General features: G+C 33.3%; 1 protein-coding gene across 9 annotated transcripts in view; it reads left to right on the forward strand.

Moving 5' to 3' along the window:
- LOC108978588 (ATP-binding cassette sub-family G member 1) overlaps positions 1-25,945 on the forward strand; it is a 48,573-nt gene that overhangs the window by 14,009 nt on the left and 8,619 nt on the right. The window contains exons 1-3 of one of the 9 annotated variants that reach the window (XM_018948950.1): positions 2,420-2,557; positions 4,198-4,352; positions 17,634-18,165. In XM_018948950.1, the coding sequence (XP_018804495.1) occupies positions 18,069-18,165 (97 nt within the window). In that variant the 5' untranslated portion in view covers positions 2,420-2,557; positions 4,198-4,352; positions 17,634-18,068. Of the gene's footprint in view, positions 1-2,419; positions 2,558-4,195; positions 4,353-11,613; positions 11,877-11,939; positions 11,958-17,191; positions 17,405-17,633; positions 18,166-25,945 lie in introns of those variants that run through there. The other 8 variants (XM_018948951.1, XM_018948947.1, XM_018948954.1 and 5 more) reach the window with 8 other exon arrangements.

The following is a 25,945-nucleotide window of genomic DNA, read 5'->3' on the forward strand; positions in this document are numbered from 1 at the left end:
TTTTTTGTACATATCTCGGAAACTACTATAGCTATGTCAACCAAACTCTACAGAGTTGTTTCATTTAGGCATTTCCATATACAGTTCAAAAATGGAAGAAATCAGATAGTAACCACGCCAACCTCCCATACAAAGGTTATGTTGAAAATCACTAAAAGTGCGTTAACCGACTAACAAAAAACGTCAGAAACACTAAATTTTACGGAAGAAATATCAGAAAGAAGCTGCAYYCAGGCTTTCTTTAAAAATTGAAAATGGGCGTGGCGTCGCCCTCTTATGTACCAAAAACCATATCTCAGGAACTACTCTACCGATTTCAATGAAATTCGGTATATAATAGTTTCTTAATACCCTGATGACATGTACGAAATATAGGTGAAATCGGTTCACAACCACGCCTTCTTCCAATATAACGCTATTTTGAATTCCATCTGATGCCTTCTCTGTATAATATATACATTAGGAACCAATGATGATAGCAGAATAAAACTTTACACAAATACGGTATTTGATGCGAGAGTATAAAATGTTCGGTGACACTCGAACTTAGCCCTTCCTTACCATTCCATTTTTTTAATTTTCTTGGAAGCAACTGGTGTGCTTCACATGACGATATCCTTTGACATGAAATTATGATAGCTTTGCCCTGTGTCAATTGCCCCCACCAACAATACTCTAACGCCAATTTCATTATTGCAATTCTTACGCAGCAGAGTAAATAAAGAACTTTTGTTGCTGTTTGTTTGCTGATAATAATTGTATGCTCACTTTGCTTTCTAATGTAATTACAGTAAACATACAAACGAATACATATCTACTTATGTATACGTGTATATGTATTTTAAAAAAATTTATACATATTTGCAACATTCCATACATATGTACATATTTATATGAGTAGATATACATATTTGTTTATAAATATTTATACGTACATACATATATATGTATGTAGAGATTTGTAAGTACGCATGCACAATAAACACTCTAATGCTTTGATTGTGCCATTTGTATGGTTAGATGAGTGCATTAGTGTGTGGGCCACAGTCAGCGAACGCCATTCAATTGACTTCGTGAGTGTAATAAGCAACAACAAAAATTGCAAGAGTCCACACCAAGAAATTGCCATAGAAAATGCACAAAAACAAAAACCAACGGCAGAAAAAAACCATATTACACCTACAACAAAAATCGTCAAATGCACACATAGATAGCGTAAAATAGCAACAACAACAACGTTATTCGCATTCATCGTAAAAATGATATCATTTGGAGGAAAGGCAGTGGTCGCAATGCTCTCTGCGCATTAGTCGCCAAATAAAAGCGGCACTGGCCCTGGTTTGGAGTGCTCTTGTTTGTTGCAAGGCGGCTGTTAGTACGAAGGTTATGGGTTCGCTTTTTAACTGATGATATTAAAGAGTGATGTATGTATGTATGTACTATATGCACATTTATATATGGTAAAAAAGACTTAGTAAATCCACTTCCTGATTTATACACAAGGTATGGAAGGGCTTATACTCATACAACTTGCAAGATTCAAAGAAAGCGAAATACTTTAAGGTGCAAAACTTCAACCATTTGGTATAGTATCGACCCAATTTTATATATTTTTCCCACTACCACATATAGTACTTTTAAGATGCCACATACTAAAAACCAATCAAATAGTCAGCTGTATGTCGAAAATCCTGATATTAGTTACACCCTAGTGTAGGTAAAGTTTTCGCTCAAATTCATTTATTTTAGGCACAAATATACAGTAAAATACGCTCTCCTTTTTTTTATTGGCATAACTCATATATTGTCCGATAAGTGCGGTACAAAGTTCGAAATTTTTTATAGTAGTTATATGGGGTCTAAGGAAGTATTGGCTCGATTCAACATACAGAGATACCATTTTCCGGGAAGGATTATCCCTGATTTTCATTTATATATCTCAACATTGACCAATATTTTACATCAAAGTCAACTATATGTACTGGGATCCGAAAATTTTCAGATGGATACTTCAAAAATTTAAGGTCTAGTCCGTATGTGTAGAGATGGCTAGAAAAATGGATATGACTAAATCGACTCGACTCGTCATTTTAATCACTTATACTTATACATATTTTATAGAGTTTCGACCTCTTTCCTTCCTTTTAATTTGTATCATAATTTTTGATTAACTATACTTATGTGGTGGGGTGTACACCTTCACTTTATCTAGATCAGACACAAACCACATGTTGCACATGTAACTCGGGCCCGCAACCGTTGTTATTTCGAACAACCTAAGATTATTATGTGCATATGCATGACCAATGCCTACATACAAGCACACATACATATTATACATAGAAATTCGTTTATGGTATGTTCATCAATGCTGGCAAAATTTTAGTATTTCAGTAGTTTCCTTAGGCGACTCGATGTGGCAGCAACAATCAATTGCGAGGCGCGTGTCGTATAATGTTTTTGTTTTGCAACAAAAGATAACCGAATTATGTTTTTTCGATCGTGACGTTTTAATTGCTTCGAATTATCGGATATAATGTGATGAATGAAAATAAAGGTTTCATGAAAATTTCTTATCATGGCGATATATGGACGTAATTCACATAGATCACTTATGTTCTTATTGTGGAAGTAGAATAACTTTTGAATGTGATTAAATAAGTGAATTGTCAATAAGTTAATAACGAATAATAAAAATTTTACGGTTGATTTCGAAATAATTCGAAATATTAGTTGTGAAGATAAAAGGTTATTAACATAGACAACGGAAGAAATTGAAAAACATATAGTATAATTGAATGGCAGTGTCTGTTTTTTTCTGAGTGTTAATCATCCCTAATGAGACCACTGAAAAAAGGTTAGTTTAGCGAAATTATAGGTGTCCAATTTCGCTAAACTAACCTTTTTATTTTCATGAACTGTGAAGTGAAGATTTTTCACTGCAAAAGTAACTTTATCCAACTCCTAACATAAAATCTGACAATGCTTACCCAGCTAAATAGGGTTATTTTGGAGAAAGAATAGACTTTTGCGGGATAAAGTAAGGATTAATTCCGTACAGTGTCAGGATACCGTTTGACATTTTTCAAACACTTCCCAATACTTCTATAAACCCACTCCTCTAGACTGGAGTTCTGAGGGTAAAATAACCAGCCATTATAGATGAAAAGCTCTAATTCTCTTGCGAATCGGTGGTAACTCCATCGTAATTTGGATCTGGATATAGTAACATATTAAACTCTATCTCCAATCTGCTTAATTTGCAAAAGTCGGAACAATACGCTTCCTAGGTCTTTTAGTAACGTCGTTGGGAACCACTAATATCTTAAAACTAAAAAAGTTTTACAAGGCCACTACGTAATGATACGCTGAAATTAAATTTATTACAAACTGAGTTTGGATCGACTTGACAATGCGTATGAGTAATATTAACAAAATTGTTTCCATTTGGTGAAGTGTAGTCTATCCTTGCTACCACCGGCTTATATGCGTTTTATGAGAATTATAATTTTTATAAACAAACTCTCATGGTCACTTTCGCGTACCGAGAGCTGGGCTTTGGTTGAACCTAGCTCCACTAAGTGTTAGAAATTTTGAGTGGGAGAGGTATTAGCTCCACGAAAATATTGAAAGTATAAAATACATTTTATATCCTTATAGAAGAACGTAAGATTCTTCTTTACTGACGTAGGCACCGCTTACGTGATTATAGCCGAGTGAACGACAGTGCACCAGTCGTTTCTTCGTTTCGCTAAGTGGCGCCAATTGGAGATTCCAAGCGAAGCCAGGTGCTTTTGTCCATAATCTCCGCACATTCTGCGGCCATCATTTTGGTACTTCGCAAGTACTAATATTTTGTAAGGAAAACAAACACCCGCATTTATGCTTACATATTGTATGTCCTTTAAATCTCGTATTTATAATTTAATTAGCGGCGCCATTGAAAAGAAAACCCTGAAACTTTTCACAAATCAAACTGCTTTGTCACTGCTTTTGTAATTGATATCTAGGCGCCGGCAAGTGGCGTGTTGGAGCCGTCTTGCCCATAATTAGAAGACAAATCGCCTTGCGTATTCCTCTCACGTCTATCGCCATGCTGCACTTGCACCTTGTTTACACTACTAATACTTACTTATATACCAAATATATGCTGTGTATTTGTTATGTTTGCGCATTTTCGCGGTCATTCAATTACAGTTGCTCACCGTCGCGCTTGCAACATCCATTTTATACGGTCGCAATTCGTCACGCTTCGGTTCTCCCATTTATCGAGTATTCGTGCTCATTTCTGGCTGCCGGCTTTTGTTTACATTCGTTATTTAGTTTTTGGTGCGAGCCTACCGAAAATAAGTGTACGTCGGTGTTTTTTATTTGTAAATTATTTGTATACTAATGTGTGTGTGTGTGTGTGTGTGTGTGCAGTGGTTGAGCAACAAGTTCAAGGAAATTACAGCATTCGACTAGTAGAAACGAAACGAACTGCACCTTCAATTTATGTATGCAAAATATTGCGCTACACATGTTTGTTTTTGTTTTGGTCTTAACACTATTCGAGACTGTTTTTGGTTACTTAAATAGTAAAGTGAGTGCATTTACGTGAACCGCTACTCGTTGGCTTTCTTCAAAGAAGACTTATGAAATCGAAAATTGCGGTTTTAATATAAAGTTTAATAAAAAGTATAAAGCCCCTAAGATCTAGTAAGTCCAACGATAAAGTAATCATCCAATGATAAAGTAAGACCGATTGCCAGTCTCAGATTAAATATAGTAATCTTTAAGACACAGATACACACTTGTTTCATTTACGACTATAAATATCAGAAAAATATACATCCCAACTTTATACCTTATCTACAATGTTGTAGTTTAAAATTAAAATTTGTTTAAAATTGTAATTTGTAATTAAATTTGTAGTAGCAGAAAATAGTTAGGACAAGGACCGACCCGAACAGCCAGAGGTGCTCTAGGAAACTTGTTATAACTCCCGAAATATTTCGAATTTTTGTCTGAAATTTTCACAGTATATTTTCAAGACATCGTACTTTCAAATTAAGCAAAAAAATTTCGATTTTTTGAACCCAGGTTACCAGACTACTACCTTAAAAAGAAAATATTTAAATATTCAACTACCCTTCCTAAGGTTATTGACTCCCTTTTACCTTCAGCGAGGTTCACAACATTTCTTGATACTTTTGTTTAACTTTAGCGAAGTCAAAAATCTTTTCTGCGGCTATTGACATATGATGATATCATTGAACCCTTTCTCTACCTTTAGTGAAATCAGCAACCATCCCTAAGCCCATTGACCCATTTGTTTATCTTTAGCAACGTCTTTACCTCCTTACCTTTAGCGAGGTTTACAACCCTTTTTGAAGTCTTTCATGAAATCAACAATTATCCCTTTGTTAAAGTCTGTGTCCCATTTCTTCACTTGTAGCAAAGTTCACAACTTTTCTGCGGTCATATGCCTATAATAAGGCCATTGATCAATTTGGTTACCTTTAGCGAGGTTAATAACCTGAGATCCCTCAGAGACCCGAAAACAAACACAGTGTTCTCAACTACTATGAATTAGGAAATTACTTCATGAGTTATGAAAGCTACGGGGTGGCACAAAGCTGATTTGAAAAGCAGTTAGAACTGCCTCATCGAGAACCTGATTGAAATGCTTTCAGATAGTTATATATAAGAATTCTTTGCTACAAGTGGAGTTTGGACCAATACCAAGCTGTCGGATATATTTTGCTATGTTAACACGTTAAGCCTTTTAAATTTGATATTTTCTTTTTGAGCCTTTTATAAATTATTGGCCTACGTAGGACTAGACTAGTGTTTGATGGTTGGTTGGCAGCGACGGAACCCCATGCCGTCATATTCTTCGGACTCCGACTTCTTTTATTTGGCAAATGCAATTATTTTTCTACAACAGCGCGTGTCGTTTTTGTAGTTCGCGAAGCTAAAAATCGCATTATATAAATGTATACCGTAACACTGCAATTTAATTACAATTTAGTACGGTTTTGAAGTATCAAAAGTCAAGCTCGTGTCACTAAATATGTGAAACGTGATTAAGAAAAGCAAAATACTTACAGATGCGAGTGCGATAAAAAGCAATTGTTTCATGGATATGAAAGCAGTTTTCAACGTTCCTTGAAATACACGTGTAGGGGGTTTTAGAACATAAATTAAATAAACCACATATAAAGTTTAAATTATAAATAATGACACATTGCGTACATACATTATATATTTACCAACCGCGATTTAGTGTTTACTTATACCATAAGTTGGGTATTATATCAATTATGTAAGGTATTATTAGAACACTTAGTAAGCAAAAACTGCTTATCACAGTCCAAAACAGGTCATATATACAATATTTAAGGGAACTAATTGATTACACATTGTTGTAGGTAGTGATGTCCATTATTGGCTTCATCCGGTTTAGGAAGCTCATAAAACATCCTTCTGATACCGCCCAATGCTGACCAAAACCTTTGACGTTATGAATATTCGCTTTCTCCGGTAAATTAGCTGGCAAAAGGACTTCGTTTTCCAATTCAAAATCACCACTTATATATCGTTTAAACCACTTTTGACACGTGCGCTCTGCTAGAGCATGTTCACCATAATCTTCCTTTAAAATTCGATGACTTTCGGTCAAGGTTTTGTTCAAACTATAATAATATCTTCATCATGTAATGGAGAAAAACTCCCCGCAAAAACAATCTTTCAAGCAAAAAGTTTGAAATATTTGACTGGTAAAACTATTGTTTTTTCCTAGGAGAGATTTTTTAACCTCTCTAAAGTATTTTGATAAAGTCAATGAACTGCAGTAACTAAAGGAACAGCTTAAAAAAACATGACTTGTTTTAAGTCGGTGTTCCACTCGCATATTCGTAAAAGTGATCTTGTATTTCAATATTCGTTGGAACTGAGGGTTGACAGAATTAAAATGAATTGTAAGTAGTTATATACAAATGTGATATATGGTATATACATATGTATGTATATATGCACATTTAAACAAATTAACGAACATTGACTTAGTGTATGACACATTAATATTGTATCAACTGGGCTCATTGCTTAAATAATGAAAATAAAACGATATATAAACCTTTGTTATCGTCGCCTTATGATTATTGAACCCAGAGACATAAAATTGTACAATAAAACAAGGTGCTTTCCAAACAGGAACTTAAACAGGACTTTTTGAATCTAACGCCTCCTGGTGGCGCCATCTATATGTCGACTGATGCGTTAGAATATGCTATCTTTATCGATTGCAGTGAGCATTTCATGATATTTCATAGAGTGAAGTTATTGCGTTTTAAGTGTCAGTGTGTTTGTGTTTGTGTGTGCGAAAATGAGCTTCGAACAAAGAGTCAACATTAAATTTTGTTTTAAAATTGGTAAAACTTTTACCGAAACGTTTCAATTCATGATACAAGTTTATGGCGATGATTGCCTATCCCGTACCAGAATGAACGAGTGGTTTCAAAGTATTCAAAGTGGTCGTGAGGACATAAATGACGATCAACATGTGGGTCAATTAATATCCATGATGACCGGAAATTCCATCGAAACTGTGCGTGAATTCATCAATCAGCCGAAATCATAATTGAAATTTATGGAAATGGAATTGAAAAAGCATTTTGACCGAACATTTGAGCTTACGAAAGGTGTGTGCACGGTTTGTTCTACACAAATTGACTGACGAAAAAAAAAAATTTGCTCAGAATCCAACATTCGAAGGAAATGATTAAAGAGGTTTATTTGATCAAAGATCACATTTTAACCATTAACCACTCCCCGTATTTACCTGATATCACCGTGTGACTTCTTCCTTTTCGGAAAAATGCATTTGCCCATGAAAGGAAAGCGTTATGCAGACGTAGAGGCCATTCAAAAGGCTTGCACCGGCAACGAGCTAAAACACTCGTTCGACATGCTTTTGGACCGTGCAAAAAGCTGTGTTGCAGCAGAAGGAGACTATTTTGAACAAAATAAATTGATTTTGTCAAAAAATTTACTTTGAAAGCACCTTGTAGAATAATAAGATATAATAAATTCTGAGAAAAATCTTAAAAATGCTTAATACGTTTTAATATGAAATCTTCATTTCAACTCTATTGGTTTCCGTGGACCTCGATCAATGATTACAAGTATAACATAATTAGAAAAAAATGTACAAATGTATAAGTTTTGGTTATAAAATGGTTATATATTGGTTATTATATATAATGCCAGCGATTTTCGATGATACGTCGTTTTGCATTTTATGTGACGATATGTATCTTTATTAGATAGTTTTCTTCATATCAGATAACTCTTTATATTGTATATCAAGAACAATACTAGAACAAAAAGATGAATCTTTATAAAGACGAGGTACTGTAAACAATGTGCTCGTGTTCTTAGTCATTGACAATCATATTACTTCGCTCATAATTAATATAACTTGAAGGCGACGAACCTTCAGTTGGACACACCTTTACAAATAAAACCCATTAAGCCTGTCTATATGCTTGTAGATAGTAAAATACAATTATTTAATGCAAAAAATCCATGTAAGTATAGATAACAGATAATGATTATTAAGCGCAGGTTTATTAATAAAGCATATGACATTGAAATTAATGAAGTATATTGCATTTGCACTCGTATATGTCAAGAATACAGACGGATACTGTATACTATACAGGATGACAAAAGATGTATAAAAAAATGTATACAAAATATCACAAATAAATTTTTAAAATTAAAAAACCCAAGCAAACGAGGCGATTTGATATTGTAAACCTGAAATTTTTATCATATAATAATGATGATATGATGTTGGATTATGATACACAGGGCGAGAAAGGAAATATGTTTTTTTATTTAAAAGGCTTCCATCTTTCCGTCCAAAGATCGGTTTGCTCTCACCCGGTTTGCTCTGTCCCGTTTTTAGAACGAAAGATGAAAGTCTTTTAAATAAAAAGGATCTCTCTTTTCTCACGCTCAAATCATACACTCAAACAAGACCCCGGTAAGTATTTGAAATGGAGTATTTTTCATTTCTCTGTCGTGGCTTGGCACTCTTCTCAAATTAAAAACAGTTAAATATAGAAAATATAGTCTAAAAAATAAATTCTTCATGAAAATACTATGTCATTTACAAAACAACCCTCGTACAATGTACAATAGCTATATCTCGCCATTACAAAGAACTGCTGAAGAGTGAAAACTTCATAAGGGCCTATAACTATGATCGCTTCTTTATGAACTGTGTAGCTCCAATTAAATGTGCGGAGTTGGCATGCCAGACTCAACTACAACTTGCTGACATTTAATTTTTGAACGTTTAAAGCCCTGAAACTTATTAGCATATGTAGCTGACAACGCACATTTGCGTTGACTTGCCTTGGGGCAGTGGAAAATTTTTTTGTGCCTTTGCACCGCAGTCAGCGTTCCGTTTCGAAAGAAACAACGAGTATAGAATATTGCTGAACGTTTGTTAATATCAATGTGTCTGCAAACTCTTATTAATATGCATATCTCTTCAAGTTCATATTCCTCATTAATTGCTACTATCCGTCCGGCAGCAGTAAACAGCGGAATACTGATCATCTGTGATTCAAACTGAGATTTTCAGTTAATATATTTCTAGAAAGATTTGAGCATTTCCTCATAAACGTGTGTTTGATTTTAATTAAAAGTTATGCAGGAATGATGATCCAAGGATTACTGCGCGCACTTTAAGCGTATGCTGCACAGTCTAACGTGTGCTCTGGTTCCTTATAAATGTGCCTAGTGTTTAAGGTATAGCAATAAGAAGAAATATAACGTACTGCGAACATACTGTCATAGGAATGGCTTTGTCTTTTCTACAAGATTATTTTGTGAATTATATTGTAATTTTTTTATACCCTGAACGGGGCATATCAAGTTTGCTACGAATTTTGTAACAGCCAAAAGGAATTTTCGGAAACCCTATAAGATATATGTATATACGATCAAGTTGAGTCGATTAAGCTTTATCTGTCTATCTGTGTATACGTGAACTAGTCCGTCAGTTTTTGAGATTTTGATTTGAAATTTTATTCGTCCTTTTTCCTCAAGAACTAGCGTATTTGTCGAAACTACCGATTGTGGATCACTATAGTATATAGCTATCATACAAACTGAACGATCGGAATTAATTTTACGGCTTTCAAATAATCGATCTAGTTTCTAAGTTGTTTCAAGTAATAATTTCGGAGGTACAGACTTGGGAACTCGTTCCCTCGAGGCTGGCTAGGCTAAATGCGCCGTCTTTACACGCGTTTTTCTCGTAACTGTGATTTTAAAGTCGGTTGGCAAAATTTCTCGACAACTATTCAACCGATCTTCATCAAATTTTACTCAATTCTTTGAGATACAAGGACTTGGACAAAGGATTACTTTTTTCGATTACAACTATTTGAATAAAAAAACAATGTAGCGAAATTTTCACTGAAATTTTTATATTTTTTTGTAAAAATGTCTGTCAAGAATCCAATTTTCTGTTTTTTCCTTCATCCAAGTTATAAGTTAAGGTTTTAACTGTAAATGATCCTGTAAGGATTTATCCTGCCAATTCGGGCGCATATTTTTTTCGGTGGTTTCGGCGTCGCAAAGGCCGAGGTAAAAATATTTTTTTCTGAAAATTTCAGAATTTATTTCTCTTACATTTTTTGTATAAGAAAAAATGCTATTTTATACACGTGGAAAGCCATGTAACTATCGTATGGAAAACATTCTCATTTGAAGAGATGTCTTCAAGAAGTTTGTAAATCTCCGAAGAAATTGTTCATATCGGATCACTATAGCATATAGCTGCCTTACAAACTAGCTGATCTAAATCAAATTTCTCTAAGGAATATTTTGTATTTGTGAAGGGTATTATAGCTTCGATGTAGTAAAAGTGAACGTTTTTCTTGTTTTTTAACTTTGAATAAAAAAATAATAAATAAATAAAATAATATAAACTTATCCAGCACCCCACGCCTTTTTATACGCTTAACCATCTCATATTGAATATTTAATTATTTCACTTTTATTAAATTTTGACTTAAATTTTTAAATTTCTTTTTTTTATACATATTTTATGTACATATTTAAATATTTTTAAATTCTTTTCGTTTATTTATTTTTGAAATTCCATAGTTTACCTTGCTGCTTGAAGGTTGTTGAGTTAATAATAATTGTGTTTGTATGTTGACATATTAGGTTGTTGTTATGTTATTGTTAAGGTTGTTGTTGCTGTTATTCTTGAAGACTCATCCACCAACAATGCTAATATGTCGAAATGCCTTTTGTCTTCATAACTTTTGTTTCGGAAATATTTCTTTATATTCTGCCATATACGTATTTACCTACGATTTTTGTTGTTGGTGCTGCTATTGTTGGTGCTGCTTTGCTTTTGATTCTGGCACTTTGACTTCGCGACGCTATTTGCATCAATAAATGCTGAGCGCTGCTGTTATATTATGCTTTTTCGTGCGTTACTAGTTTTTTTTCATTTATTTATTTGTAGTTTTTGTTATTTTTCGGTTACCTGCGCGCAGTTTGTAAATTTTATTTTATTGTATTTCTATTTTTTGAGCGTGTGTGTGTGTTTATTATTTTGTATTTTATTGGGCAATCGAGCTCATCTGGTTTTAAGTAATTCGTTGTTGGATTCGCTTCCGTAGTTTTTGGCGAAGTGGTTACCGGGTAAGACGGTCCGTTTCCTATAGCACGCGGCAGTCTGATTTTGCATTGCGCGCTTACTAAACGGGTTCGAATATTTCGCGCTTAAGTATAAATATACATATTTTGGTCGCTTCATTTGCTTTTGTCAAGTCAAGTTGTTATTGTTGTTTTTTGTGGTTAGTAAAGTTGGGATAAGCGTTTGAGTGATTGTGTTTGTGGGATTGCAACGTAGTGTGGTGTATTTGTTGGCCTCAAAGGTGATTGAAAACAAACCAACAAAAACAAAATATTGATAAACATATAGCAGCAAAGTTAAGAAATTAACAGGAGTGTGTAATATTAAAAAAAAAAAAAAAAATAAAACAGAATACTAATTAAATAATATCAATTAAGAAGTGTGGAAAAAAATTATTTCATTAAACGTTCAAAGTACTTTGGTCAGAATTTAGTCGTGATTCCGTTGGAAGCACAAAATCTCAAGCAAACTCGTTTGCGAGGAACATACATACATATATGGCTGCGAAACAGACTCTAGTGGACATATGGATATAAAACATCACAATAATCTATAAAAGGATTGTACTGATCTAGCAAAAAATTTTGTTTTGGTACGGTTTGCCCGCGCAGTTTACATATCTGGACCTATCCGGGTCATACATGGTTCATTCGATCTAGAATCGTAATTGTTTGGGATTGGTGCGAGAATTTACCTATTAAAAACTAATTGAAGAGCTATGAGTATTCACTCTTAAATATTCTACAAATTTCTTAAAACAAACAAGCTTCTTTTATGCCGTTCCCAGAAATATAATATATTTGTAGTCGCAAAAGTCTCGTACTTCGTACTTCTCATCAAACTTCAACTTATTTTATGCATTTATAATGAACTTTTATGAACCAAATATGTACCATTTTGGACGACCAGTTTTTGCCATTTTTCCGCTAGAGACATTACTCCATCAGTGTAGAATTTTTCTGGATTCTCGGCGAAAACTGCGAAAAGTAATCTTCACAGGCTTCTTTTGAAGGAAACTTTACTAAATTAAGAGAGCTCTGCATTGACCGAAACAAATGGTAGTCCGATGGTGCAAGGTCAGGGCTATAGGGTGGATGCATCAAAACTTCCCAGCCACACTCTCCCAATTTGTGCTGATGGAAGACGAAGCCCTTTCTGCTTGCTTCAACTTTTTGAGTTGTTGATGGTAAAATATTGAATTAATCGTTCGAACGGGCTGGAGCAGATCATAGTGAATGATTCCTTTAAAATCCCATTACACACTCAGCATAACCTTTCGAGGTGTCAATCCTGGCTTTGCGACCATTTGTTGAGCTTCACCACGCTTGGACGATGATCTTTTCACATATTATTGTCAAATTTGACCCACTTTTCGTCTCCTGTTACCATTCGCTTCGGAAATGGTTCGATTTCATTTCGTTTCAGCAAAGAATCGCAGCATTAAATTTTTCACAGACAATTCAGGTGGTTCCCTAACATCGAGCTTCTTTTTGTAGATATCATTTTTTAAATGGTTCACAACCGTTTGATGATGAATGTTAAGTTTCTTAGCGATGCCATGGCTGCTTTTGTGACGGTCCTGGTCAATCTTTTCCATAATTTCATCGACCTTTTCAACGCTAGGTCGTCCAGTGCGAGCTGCATTTTTCATATCGAAAATTCCAGAACGGAATTGAGCGAACCATTGTTATGCTACATGAACTGACACAGCATCGTTTCCGTAAAATTCACAAATTTCATTCGATGCTTGTGTGGCATTCTTCCCATTTTTATAAAAAAAATTTCAAAATATATCGAATTTCTTCATTATTTTCACGCATTATGGAACAGCTGTAACTTTTTTTCAACTTTACCGGATTAAATTTTTTTTCTTATATGAAGCTTAAAATCTCGCCTTTCCAACACTATATGGTATGATACCATGCGATTGGTAGCACTGGAGATATACGACTGCAACGACATCTATTGACGAAATACGAAAAGACTTTTTCGACTACCCAATATTAGTGCTATTTGAAGTTCTGGACTAAATGAACTTCATTCTTAAAGTAAAAATTAAATTTTTATTAAAACAAAATTTGTCCTTTTTATAACTAAATGTATAAAGACAATTAGAATAGTCTGGTCTACTTTGTATTCAAATGAATGCAAACTCCAATTAGTTGATTAACTTGACAATTCTAATAAGATTTGTGATAATAAAGAATAATAAATTGAAATGGAATGCAATGACTAAAGAATTTCTTTATTAGTTAATAGGCTACAATAGAACACACGAGCGGCGCAAATAGTAAGGATAAGTTCGCACCTTGAACTTTGATTTCGCTTGTGTATTTATTACAATTTAATTGAGCCCAGCTTAGGTTATTAACAATCTGAGTGTTAAATTTATGGACTATAAAATCTCACTACCATAAATTAAAGTGTTCAAGATAATTGTTATGAACAGATTACTTATTATTTAATTCTTATTAAATAGATGGAAGTGTAAGGACGTTTGAATGAAAACAGTTCGATTTTTTGCGCTTCTGTCAGCACAAGGAAACGTAATTAAGATAGTGTGCAGATCGGCTGGAGTTTAAATATAAAGTTCTCTCTCCACGAACAAAGACTAAACTCTACAAGTCACTCATCATCCCCATTCTGCTATATAGTGCAGAGGCATGAACGATGACAACATCTGATGTGTTGACGATCCGAGTTTTCGAAAAAAAGGTTCTGCGGAAGATTTCGCAATGACATTGGCGAATACCGCAGTCGATGTAACGACGACATTACATGGTTGGCTAGGTCATGTCATCCGAATGGATGAAAACACTCCAGCTCTGAGAGTATTCGCCGTAGTACCCGAAGGTGGGGAAGGACCTGGCTACACTTGGAATCTCTAATTGGTGCCAAACAGCGAAAAGGAAGAACAAAGAGAATACTTATATGTTGTTTCGTTATTTTTCATAAGCTTTCCCAACGTTTTATATTACAACTCCATATCAATATCGATTATTCTAAGGTGCTATAAAATATCGTACAGCCTTTCCAATATATTATAAAAAAATCGCAAATGCTTTAAATTATTCTAAACTTTGATACGAAATACTGCACGCGCTAACCAGTCTATCGTAATAGTCTATCATTACTTTAAGAATTGTAGGTATAAATAAGTCGATACTTGACACGACGTTGTCCGTGTTATAAGTGTATACAATAAACTTTAATTATTGACTTGCAGCATTCTTCACTATTTAGTAGCGATCGGAAAAGTAACAGTAAATTTTTATAATAGCATTTTGTGATTGTTAATGTATGTAATCTTTAAAGCTTTGTGAAAATACGCAGTGTTGTAAAGGCGAGCGGCTATAAGATGTACCCCGCTGTATAAAATTACATTGCATATGGTAAAAATACATGGGAACATATAATTATCTATGTATATCACAATGCGACGAGTAGGAAGCAATTTAAGTAGCCTAATTGATTTCCTATCTAGATTAGATAAGATTTAGGTAGAGGTTTTGCTAATAATTATTGTAAATCGTATTTTTAATAGTATTAAAGAATTCCATTGTTGTAATGTCTGCTTCTAAATGTGTTAAGGAATTATATGGGCCTAATTTCTGCTTCTATGCATGTGTGAAGAATTTCAGCCAGTTTTCATGAATAAACAAATAACAGAAGAGCTGACTTTAAAATTTGGTTTATAAATTTTCGCAGAATCTAATATGAAGGTACAGATATGATTACATAATTATTTGTGTTGTCCTGATGTGCTCTGGACATTCAACTATTTTGAGTGATCTGATCTGTCATGAACAAAGTTAAACATTATATAAATCATATTTAAGCTTGAATGCTGGAAAATGTACTCTATTGTCAAACAATGTCACGTGGTTGATAGAATTAAACGTTTTTGACATTTTATCTACATTGTCTTCACAATTCCTTGCTAAATTGACGTCACTGGTAAATATATGCCAAAAGTTTTGTGTTCGATTGTGCTCAATTTAAACTTTACTTGGTTATGAGTATTTGGTATATGAGTATTTTCAATTCTAACTGTCTATGGTTGCGGTGTTATATTTCGAAATCTCTGCTATGGCCAATTAGCGACACTCAAAGAGCAGTCAAATAAAGATTTGAGTCAGATTTCGATTACGATTGATTTATTCTTTTTATAACCCTCTCTGACTTACAGATTAAAATGGCTCAGTGCTCCATATACATATGTATGTATGTATGTCTGACCAATAAATATTTACCCCAACGAGGAATGGATAGAATTTGTCCGTGGTATGGTATGCACGTCATAAGAGGCAACTAAAATCAATATTCACTTGGCTTGCCTCGAAATGTAGTATTTGTCAGAAATAGTACCATAATACTCATCTTGCACTGATATTATAGATTTTGAATGAGTTTCCTTCTAATGAAAAGGCATTTGAAGTTCAAACGAAAAATATCACTGGTCATTGAGTTCTTGGGTGCTCAACTGGTAGTTGCAAAGCTATTGGCTGGAGATTTTAATGTGGTACTATGGGCAGCAGTTAGCCCTTGAAGTTAGCTCAAATCTTTTCATTAGGTTTGGCTCTATAGGGAGATTTGTGGTGGCTGTGGCTTAAACCTAAAGACAGGTAGGATTGAAAAATTCAATTCAGCGTTGAGTCGCACTGCGGACGGGTTCCGGATCCATAACATGGCATAGGTTTTAGATCGGCCTCGAACCCAACCTATGTTAAAAGGGGTTCCCTTTCATCCAACCTATTAGAACCAAAAAATAGTGTAAAAAGCATTTATTATTTGGTGTGCTGATCAACGCATTGTATTGATCTAGTTGCTGAAAAAAGAACCGTAAGGTTATGCCGTCGACGGCAGGTATGCGGTAAAAGTTTCTGTGGGCAATTGAAGATACTCAAAGAGCTGTCAAATAAAAAAATTAGTCCGAAATTTACTTCGTTGTTGCGGGTAGAAAACTTGTATTTATGAATCCGAACACCATGTCACAAAAAAAAAACAAAAACAAAAAAAAAAAANAAAAAAAAAAAAAAAATAAAGGCAAGAAGTAACACCTGAAATCGGTGAAACTTACATAGTAATTTTAAGCACAAACACTATAATTTTTTCGTTTATGAAGTCATCATCTACTAGAAAGAAACAGACCTGAAGTTTCTTAGCAATATTTCCACCAATTCTCATTTAGGCGTAATATTTTTGCCTACAGGGTTTCTACAGATTTATGCACATACAAATATTCATGTTTTAAAATATGTACATATTTATATGTGGACTTAAGTGTACATGTATACATATGTACATACTTTGCAGTATCCGTAATTATCAAAACCCATAATATTGTGAAATGTCATATAGTTAATTACGGATTTTCAAAAACATTGTGGTTGGTATTGTTTTGAGTTTGACAGGTGTTAGTGACACTTGGCTTCCTTGCGCTACTGCATGTTGTAAACAAACATAAATGATTGTATATTTTTAACTGCTTTCTTGACTCTTGTGCGGAATTGGAATTTGAGTGATTGTTTTGTTACGAAATACTAAATACTATAGAAAAAGTCGGCAACTGTTTGGGTTCTGTAATGCGAAACCTCCGAGCTGAGACAAATAATTAAATGTGTGTTACAAAAACAAAAACAAAAATCGTTAGCAAGTCGCTTTAAAGCAACTTACTTACAAATGTAGGTAAGTGAAACTTTAGTCAAAACACGAGCACCTTTAGAATTTTCGGAAGCGCGAAATTATTTATGCTGCTGTTTGCTTTTGTTGTTTTTTTTTTAATGTGTGTAGTTTTATAATATGTATGTATGTTTGTATGTTTGAAAAAATGTTGCATGTCTTAAGGTTAATAGAATTTTACATTTTGACTTACCCCTTTGTACTGATTGACTTTTTTGTTGTAATTTCATTACAGTTGGAGCTAAAATGTATTCCAGGTGATTTTTTACTGTTACTATGCGAAGAGGAACACATTTTCAATGGTGTTGCCAGAATATGAAAGTAAAATAAAAAATAAAATAAAATAAATGAATTAATTAAAATAAATAAATAATCAAATTATATACATATGTATGTACAAAGTAAACAAATAAAAATAAGGCGTGGAACAATAAAAGTGTGGAGAGTGCACTGTGCTTAAGAAATATAATCAAAACAATTAAATGACAGTTGTATTAAATTAGAAGTGCAAATAATTTCAGTGAAATTCTTAACAACTGTGATCATATAAAAATAAAAAAATATACATAAAATTTACACATACATAAATATATTACATATAATATAAAATAATAGTAAATAACGTTAAACTAAAAATAGTAACTTCAATTAGCATCGCGCACACACAAAAATGACGCTGGAAACTCACGGTAAACTGCTGAAAGAGCGCGTTAAGCCCGTCGATATACAATTCAAGGATCTAAGCTATCAAGTTCAAGTTCAAAAAGGTATGTATGTGTGGCTGTAAGTGCACAATTACCTCGCAAACTTCGCAACTAGACAACACGAATGTTCTTCAAATTAAGTTCAAGAATACTTGTAGACAGTTGGCAAACGACAAACTGCCAAAGTATGCATGTAAATAATATATAATATATGTAAATATGTACATATATATAATATGTATATGTATGTAAAATCAAGTTTTGCGGTATGTTTGTATTTGGTATTTTGTGATAAAAAGATTTGTGTTGCACTCAAACTGGTTACTCTAGGTCTTAGCTGCAGTCATTAAGAAGCGTTTTTTATATATTATTTGGTTGTCTATATATATACTACACATATTTATATTCAATTGTAAATTCGTTAGTAGCTCCGAAACTGGTAAATTTGTTTTTAAACACTTATTTATAAAGAGAAAAAAATGCAAATTTTTGCCTTTCTAAATACCTTTAATTGAAAGTGTATATATGTAAATGCATAAACATACATATTTACGCTGTCAACGAAATCACCAATATAATATTTTTTATCTGCCAGCCAGTCTGCTAATTTGAGTTTTCCATTGATTGAGTGGAAAAAATTTAAATGCATAAATAATCGAATTTTTTAATATAATATAATTGGCAATTTTATACATATGTACCAAGAAATAATAGGACTTTTTTCATAATTTTAAAATTTGTAATTTATTCTGCAAAATCTATGTCGTCCACCTCAAAGTAATCACCCTTGGCCACAGTACAATTGTGCCAACGAAATTTCCAATCCTCTAAACAGTGGTTAAAGTCCAGAATAGCTTTCAATGTTTAGTAAGTAGCGATTCACGTTCGATGTCTTCAATTGACTCAAAACGGTTTCCACGGAGCGGTCGCTTGAGTTTGATGAATAGCCAGAAGTCACACCGAGCTAAATCAGGCGAATACGGTGGTTGTGGCACGATATTGTTTGATAATTTGACAGTATTCGGCCGATTAAGCGTCAGTAATAATATGTTTCTTGACATCGTGGTACTCGTAAATCATTGTTTCAAAGACGTTAACGCAACGCTGTTTATCGGAAAAATTGAGTGATTTTGGAACCAATTCTGCCAATTCGCTTTTCTTAGGTCCAAATGTTCTTTCAAAGTTGTTTTCACAGTTCCCTCCCTGCCAGTAGGATCTCTAACTGTTAATCGTTGATTCTCAAGCCCCAATTCTTTAATTTTATTGACGTGTTAATCATCAGTTGATGTTGATAGCCGTCCTGGAAGTGGTTCGTCGCCAACGCATTCTCGACCCACTTCGAATAATTTGTACGAATCAAAAAGTCTGGCTCGCGACAAACAATTATCACAAAAGGCCTTTTCCAACATTCTGAACATTTAGGCAGCAGAAATTTGATTCCGCACACAAAATTTAATGGAACTTCTTTGTTGAATAATTCCACTCATCGTGAATGTACTTTATGTATTACTAAGTATTGTAGTATGTATGCAGTGATCGATTTTAAATACTGTGGGCCGTAGTGTCATACACCAAAGAATAGATATGGTTTAGCAACCTATGATCTGATTGCAAATTTAATAATAATAATAGGAAAGCATGCTAGGACGTGGGTTTACACCCAAAAATAGTCTGCTATACCACTAATGCCTTTAAACATGGTTTGGGCCTCTTTTTCATGGGGAGGTGTCGGAACTATTTTTTTGATAAAAAAATAAACCGCTATATATGCGGTACAATTTTAGATTAAACCATGCTCCCGTATGCTGAATGGAATATGCCTTTAACTTGACAATTTCAACAGGACAATGTCCCGAAATATACTTCGAGTCTTACAAGGAAATGATTTTCAGATCATAAAGTTGATGTTATATCTAAAGCTTATGGAAAATCATTAAGGAAAAGATTGGACCTGTTCAACAGGTATGGTATTCTATTCCACAGAGCATACTAAAGGACGAATTTAATTCTTCCTCATTTGGTTTTCACTTTACGTTCATCTCTGAAACGCTATCTTCCATTGGAAAATTGTAGAAAAACGTATTACTATTAATAAAATATACGTTCTGCACGTAATCAAATAGAAATAGCGTATACATGTAAATATATACTCTCGTGTATTTATTTAATTCTCAGTCAGTGATTGTTCCACGTATAAATTTGTTTACAAACACAACGAGCTGAGAATTGGCGAATCGAAGACGTCTTATATTGTATTTGCTATTTTTTTTTGCCGTGAGAAACTGTTAGAGTGGTAACAGCAAATATAATAATGTAATAATTATGGAAATCACCTAATACTCTTACATATTGTGCGACCATGTAGACTTTGATAGTTGGAAGCGTAATGATGAACAGCAACAAGAGATAAGTATTGCTACTACCGATTTTATACTAAGTATAAGCTTTGCTTGAATTTATTCGATTTTGCTAACACTTTCGATTTTCAAATATAAATAATAATAAACACGAGTATAGGCAGATTGRCTTAATTATTATCAATGTCTGTCAATCATACTTAGTATGCTCTCTATACAATGTATGAATAAGACAAAGTATGAATAATTCAGTGATTCGGTTGCGTAAACAAATCGTTATTGAGTATACTTATTTACATGTTTAATATTTATAAAAAAAATTATATAAGTAATAATAATTGCACAGTAATCCTGTTGTAGTTATTAAGCGTGTTGGCAAAGAATGTAGAAAAATCATATTACAGGTAATACTTCAAGTTTTCAGTTTGCATCTAATTTCATTAATTTGCTTTAAGCTGACAATCGAAGAATACTTTGTCTTATTATTTATTACATAATTAAATTAAAGTGTGTTGTTCCGCATTGTATTTAAATAACAGATTCGTGAACTAGGCGTCTTATGCAATAAAATATGAATATAGCAGGCTTAATCATGTGAGGTTATTAGGTCGAAATCGTAGGTATTTTATTTTAATATTTAAATATAAGTTTGGACATTTATATGTACATCCAAAATCCTAATCTACCATTTTAAAATTACTAATATACTATGTCCTCCAAATACTCAAATGACACCGTCGTTTGCGGAATAGCCAAAAGTCCCACGGAGCTAAATCAGGCGATTGCAGTGGTTCCAGCACGATGTTGGTTGAAGATTTGGTGAAAGACTCACGAAGAATCAATGCATTATCGGCATGCCAAAACTAAGGGTTGTCAGTCCATAATTTCAGTATCTTTTTGCGAAGAGCTTCGCGCAAACGACGCAGAATATTCAAATAGTATTCTTTGTTGACTGTTCGGTCAGTCGGAAGGAATTCGGAATGCACCACACTTCCATAATAGAAGGAAACTGTCGATATTCGGCCGATTGATCTTCTGTTCTCGGGTCGTAAGCATTGATCCAAGTCTCATCATCAGTAATAATAAATTTCATGACATCTTGGAATTTAATGAGACACTAATGATGTTTCAAAATGGTTTTCACTATTCCTTCGATATTTTAACGATGCCATTAAGATCTCTGAATGTTAATCATCTATTCTCAAGCATCAATTCCTTTATTTTATTGACTGTTAATCATCAGTGCTGTTGATGGCCGCCTAGGACGTAGTTCGTCGTCAAAGTGTTTTCGGCCCCTTATCACCGAAAGCCTTTTCCAACATTCTGCATGTTTCGGAATCAAAAATTTGATTCGACACACAAAATTTAATGGAACTTATTTTTGAATAATTTCACTCATCATATGAATCGCTGAATGCAGTTTATGTACTTCAGAAATACAAGGGTATACCAAAACTAATGATTATTTTGATGTGACATTTGGTATAAATGTCACTAACAGTCATACAAACCTAGAAAAGTAATATTTTGTTGAATGGATTTTCGCTCGAAATTTAAATTAAAAAGTCTTACTATTTTTTGCCCACGTCACATTAAAAAAGGACTAGCAAAAGGTCATGACCATATATAATATAGCGTTTTTGGAAGTGACATTAAGATGCCTTTCATTATGACCGGATATTTAACTAAAAATTACTTGAAGTGATGGATATTATTCTATATATTAGTATCATACTTAGGTAAATCTAGGTGTAGGTATTGCTGTGATGGAGAATTAATTAATTGCATTGAATCATTTTACTACTTTTTATTGTATGTTGAACTAAATATTTCTGAAATCGTAAAAAGAATTTCGAATTGACATATTTTGTATCAACAACCTTGGGTAAACTAGCCTAGAAAAATGCTATCACCACTAACTTCAGCGTATCGAAATTAACTAAAATAAAATTATTTAGAGGCGTGTTAAAACATTTCGTTGCGTGCATGGCATATTTGTTGCAATAATAGTGATTTCCGTGCAAGTTTAGAAAAATTTAAATTGTAAACACTACGTACATATATAAATATAATATGATTGTATGCCTAATTTAAAATTTTCATAATTTCAGTAATTTTGTAGTACGCAATTCTAGATACGTAGTATTAAAAATTACCTCAAGTCATCGTATTTCGAAGCAATCTTAAAATGCGGAAAATAATTAAGCCTCGCTTATCTCAAGCACATGTTCAAGTTTAGTCACTTTAAGTGGTTAAATAAAACTTACTATACACATATGTATATAGTACTAATATTTTTTTATTAGTTATAGCTATTGTATTATTTTTTTGCCAGCGATTGTAGGTTATAGCTGGTCATTGCCTTTGCCCGATCATTTGTCAACGACGCTATTAAAACAATAACAATATAGACGAAGCGCACAAACGAACTTGTAGACACATATGAATGAAAATAGCCACCATGCAAATGGGGTTCATTTGAAAACCCAGTCACGTTTGGGAAGTATGCTAAAAACGTGTTAAACTCAAGCAGTCATAGAAATATATTTATGCATCTGTATATGTGGCCATTTTCTTATAAATGCTTGTATCATAAATATACAGAAGTGAAAAATGCATACAATCAATTAAAAGTGAATTGAATTAAGCTTCATTAAATAGAAATCAATAGAAAATAATTTAAAAAATTATCTGGTATTTGCGACAAAGATCACCTTCAATTGTCAATTTATTCTTGGAATTTAAATATCAATTATCAAGAAGATATTGAGAGAAAAATTATTTCTTGCATAGAATTTATCTGTAAAAGGTAAAAAATGTAGGGAATATTGCTATTTATTTTGTTGCTTTTACTTATGTTCAGATCAGACACCACACTCTCACTTATGTTTTCGTGATGCCATAAGTCCTTAGGGCGATAAATGGTAATGGATTTATTTCATTCGTCAGGTGTAACTCTTCAACGAATCGAACAAACTGTACCAGAAACTCATATAAACGGGCAGCAATTGTGGTGCAACCCTGCGCTAACCTGTCTTCAGATGCATGCCCAATAACGTTATGGTTTTTCTTAGTGGATAAATTATTTTTTCTTGTCGAAAATGTTGCTATTATCTTGTTTTTGAATTATTTTTATTGATTTTAAATCTTCAGTTTTAAAAATACAAAAAAAAAATATAAATCTGAATTTTCATTTCTTTTTTAAAACATACCCAATTTAAAAATAATTTAAACAAGAAAAAACGTTAACTTCAGTTGCACCGAAGCTAAATACCCTTCACAGGTGCATTTCTGTTAGTAATTGTGTGTTCAGTTTGTATGGAAGCTATATGCTATAGTAATCCGATCTGAAAAATTATTTCGGAGATTATATTATTACCTTAAGCAGTAATCCAAGTCAAATTTCGTGAAGATACCTTGCCAAATGTGAAAGTTTTCCATGTATGTACTTGATTCCGATTGTTCAGTTTATATGGCAGCTATATGTAATAGTTAACCGATCTGAATAATTTCTTCCGATATTACATTATTTTTATGAAAAATAACTCTTACCAAATTTCGTGAAGATATATCGTCAAATGAGGAAGTTTTCCATACAAGAACTTGATTCCGATCGTTCAGTTTATATGGCAGCTATATGTTATAGTGGTCCGATATCGGCAGTTCCGACAAATGAGTAGCTTCTTGAAGAGAAAATGRYGTTTGCAAAATTTCAAAACGATATCTTAAAAACTGAGGGACTAGTTCGTATATATACAGACAGACGGACAGACAGACAGACGGTCATGGCTAAATCGAATCAGCTCAACATACTGATCATTTATATATATACTTTATAGGGTCTCCGACGCTTTTTTCTGGGTGTTACAAACTTCGTGACAAAATTAATATACCCTGTTCAGGGTATAAATATGCGTAACAAAACTTTGTAGCATTAACGATAGCGGCTATGAATGACAATATAACTTTTTAAATAGGTATCCGCAAAACTCTACTACGAATTCATCTCGATAAGAAGCAGCGAGCAAAGAAATGACGAATGGGAGACAGCTATGTACTCATTACCTACTAAATGTTTGGATCTTCTAGACATTCTGAGTCTAATACACATCTAGATTTCAGGAGTAAAGAAGAAAAGTGTTTCACTTCTAGATGATGCACAGATATAATATATCCTCTTTCAGCTTTCTTACTACATACATACGTGGGTACCAGTTTAACAGTAATTAGTTAGTACCCTATACTTAGATATATCCTACTGAGAACCTTCATAAATAGGACACAATTCACTCCCGAATTACCCAGCAGGATCACCACATGAGCTCAGCGAACTAAGTGTTACTAGAGGATTCAAGAATAAACCGCAAAAAGACACGGAAACTTCCAGTTTAATAATAATGACATGTATCTGAGCATCCAGCATTTTCTGCTCGTCATTTGAGTTTCAAGACAGTGAATCTCAAAAAAGAAAAAAAATCTATTAAGAAAAAAAAAAAATCAATTAAGAAAAATTACCGGAATACTATACTGCTTCTTATTGACCGGAAGTAATTCCACATTATTCGGATCGATGATAGTGTCAATTCCAACCGTCCATTTTGCTAAAAGTTTTGAACGACTTGAATTAGCACATTGTCGTCTTCTTCAACATCTATAACTACTGGTGTCTTCCCTGTTGATTACTTATAATTCGTCATAAATACGTGAATTGTTTAGTCTCCAATATGGTCTATGTTTTTAAGCTTCATTTGGATTTTGACATCAAGTTTTGTTTTGGTAAAATTTTTAAAAATGTCTCCCTAAATAAATTTGTTGAATCTTAATGACATGTCACCCCGATAGTTTCCGGTCAGGTTACTGTTTTAAGGATCTTTTCAATCCAAGGAGAACATTTGTTAACAGTGGCTGAAGACGGAAATGGAATCCCATGATAACTATACCGAAATAAAATGAACACTGCCATTCATATAGAGTCTATCTGATTTATGGTCATTATATAACTCCACTGATGCTCATGCTGCTGCACCATTATGGCATATGTCTTCCATACAAACTGGTCATATTATTCTAAAAGAAGACATCTGTGCTTCGGTGCAATCGAAGTTAACATTTTTTCTTCTTTGAAGTCAAATTCACAAACTAAGCATATTTGGCTTCGTAATTTTTGCAGTTTGCCGGTAGCTGTTAAACTATTTGAGTAACAATAACAGCTCTGTTAATAACACGGCCTAATGTTAACCACTTTGTTTTACTAGATTTTTCAGAATGTATTTTAATATTTTTTAGAAGAATCAACAAAATTTACAAATATATATAAGAATTTCAGTATACACGTGCGTAAATATGTATATATTTTTTAAATAGAGATGCCTGTATAGATATTTCACTACGTGCCGGTTGACACATAAATTTCGGAATGGGTTAACTATTGTTAATTTTAACAAAAAAAAAAAAATAAAAAAACTAGATTTTCTAATTAAAAAGAA

The sequence above is a fragment of the Bactrocera latifrons genome, unplaced genomic scaffold (genome assembly GCF_001853355.1).
Source record: "Bactrocera latifrons isolate USDA-ARS-PBARC rearing strain unplaced genomic scaffold, ASM185335v1 scaffold_124, whole genome shotgun sequence".
Lineage (NCBI taxonomy): Eukaryota > Metazoa > Arthropoda > Insecta > Diptera > Tephritidae > Bactrocera > Bactrocera latifrons.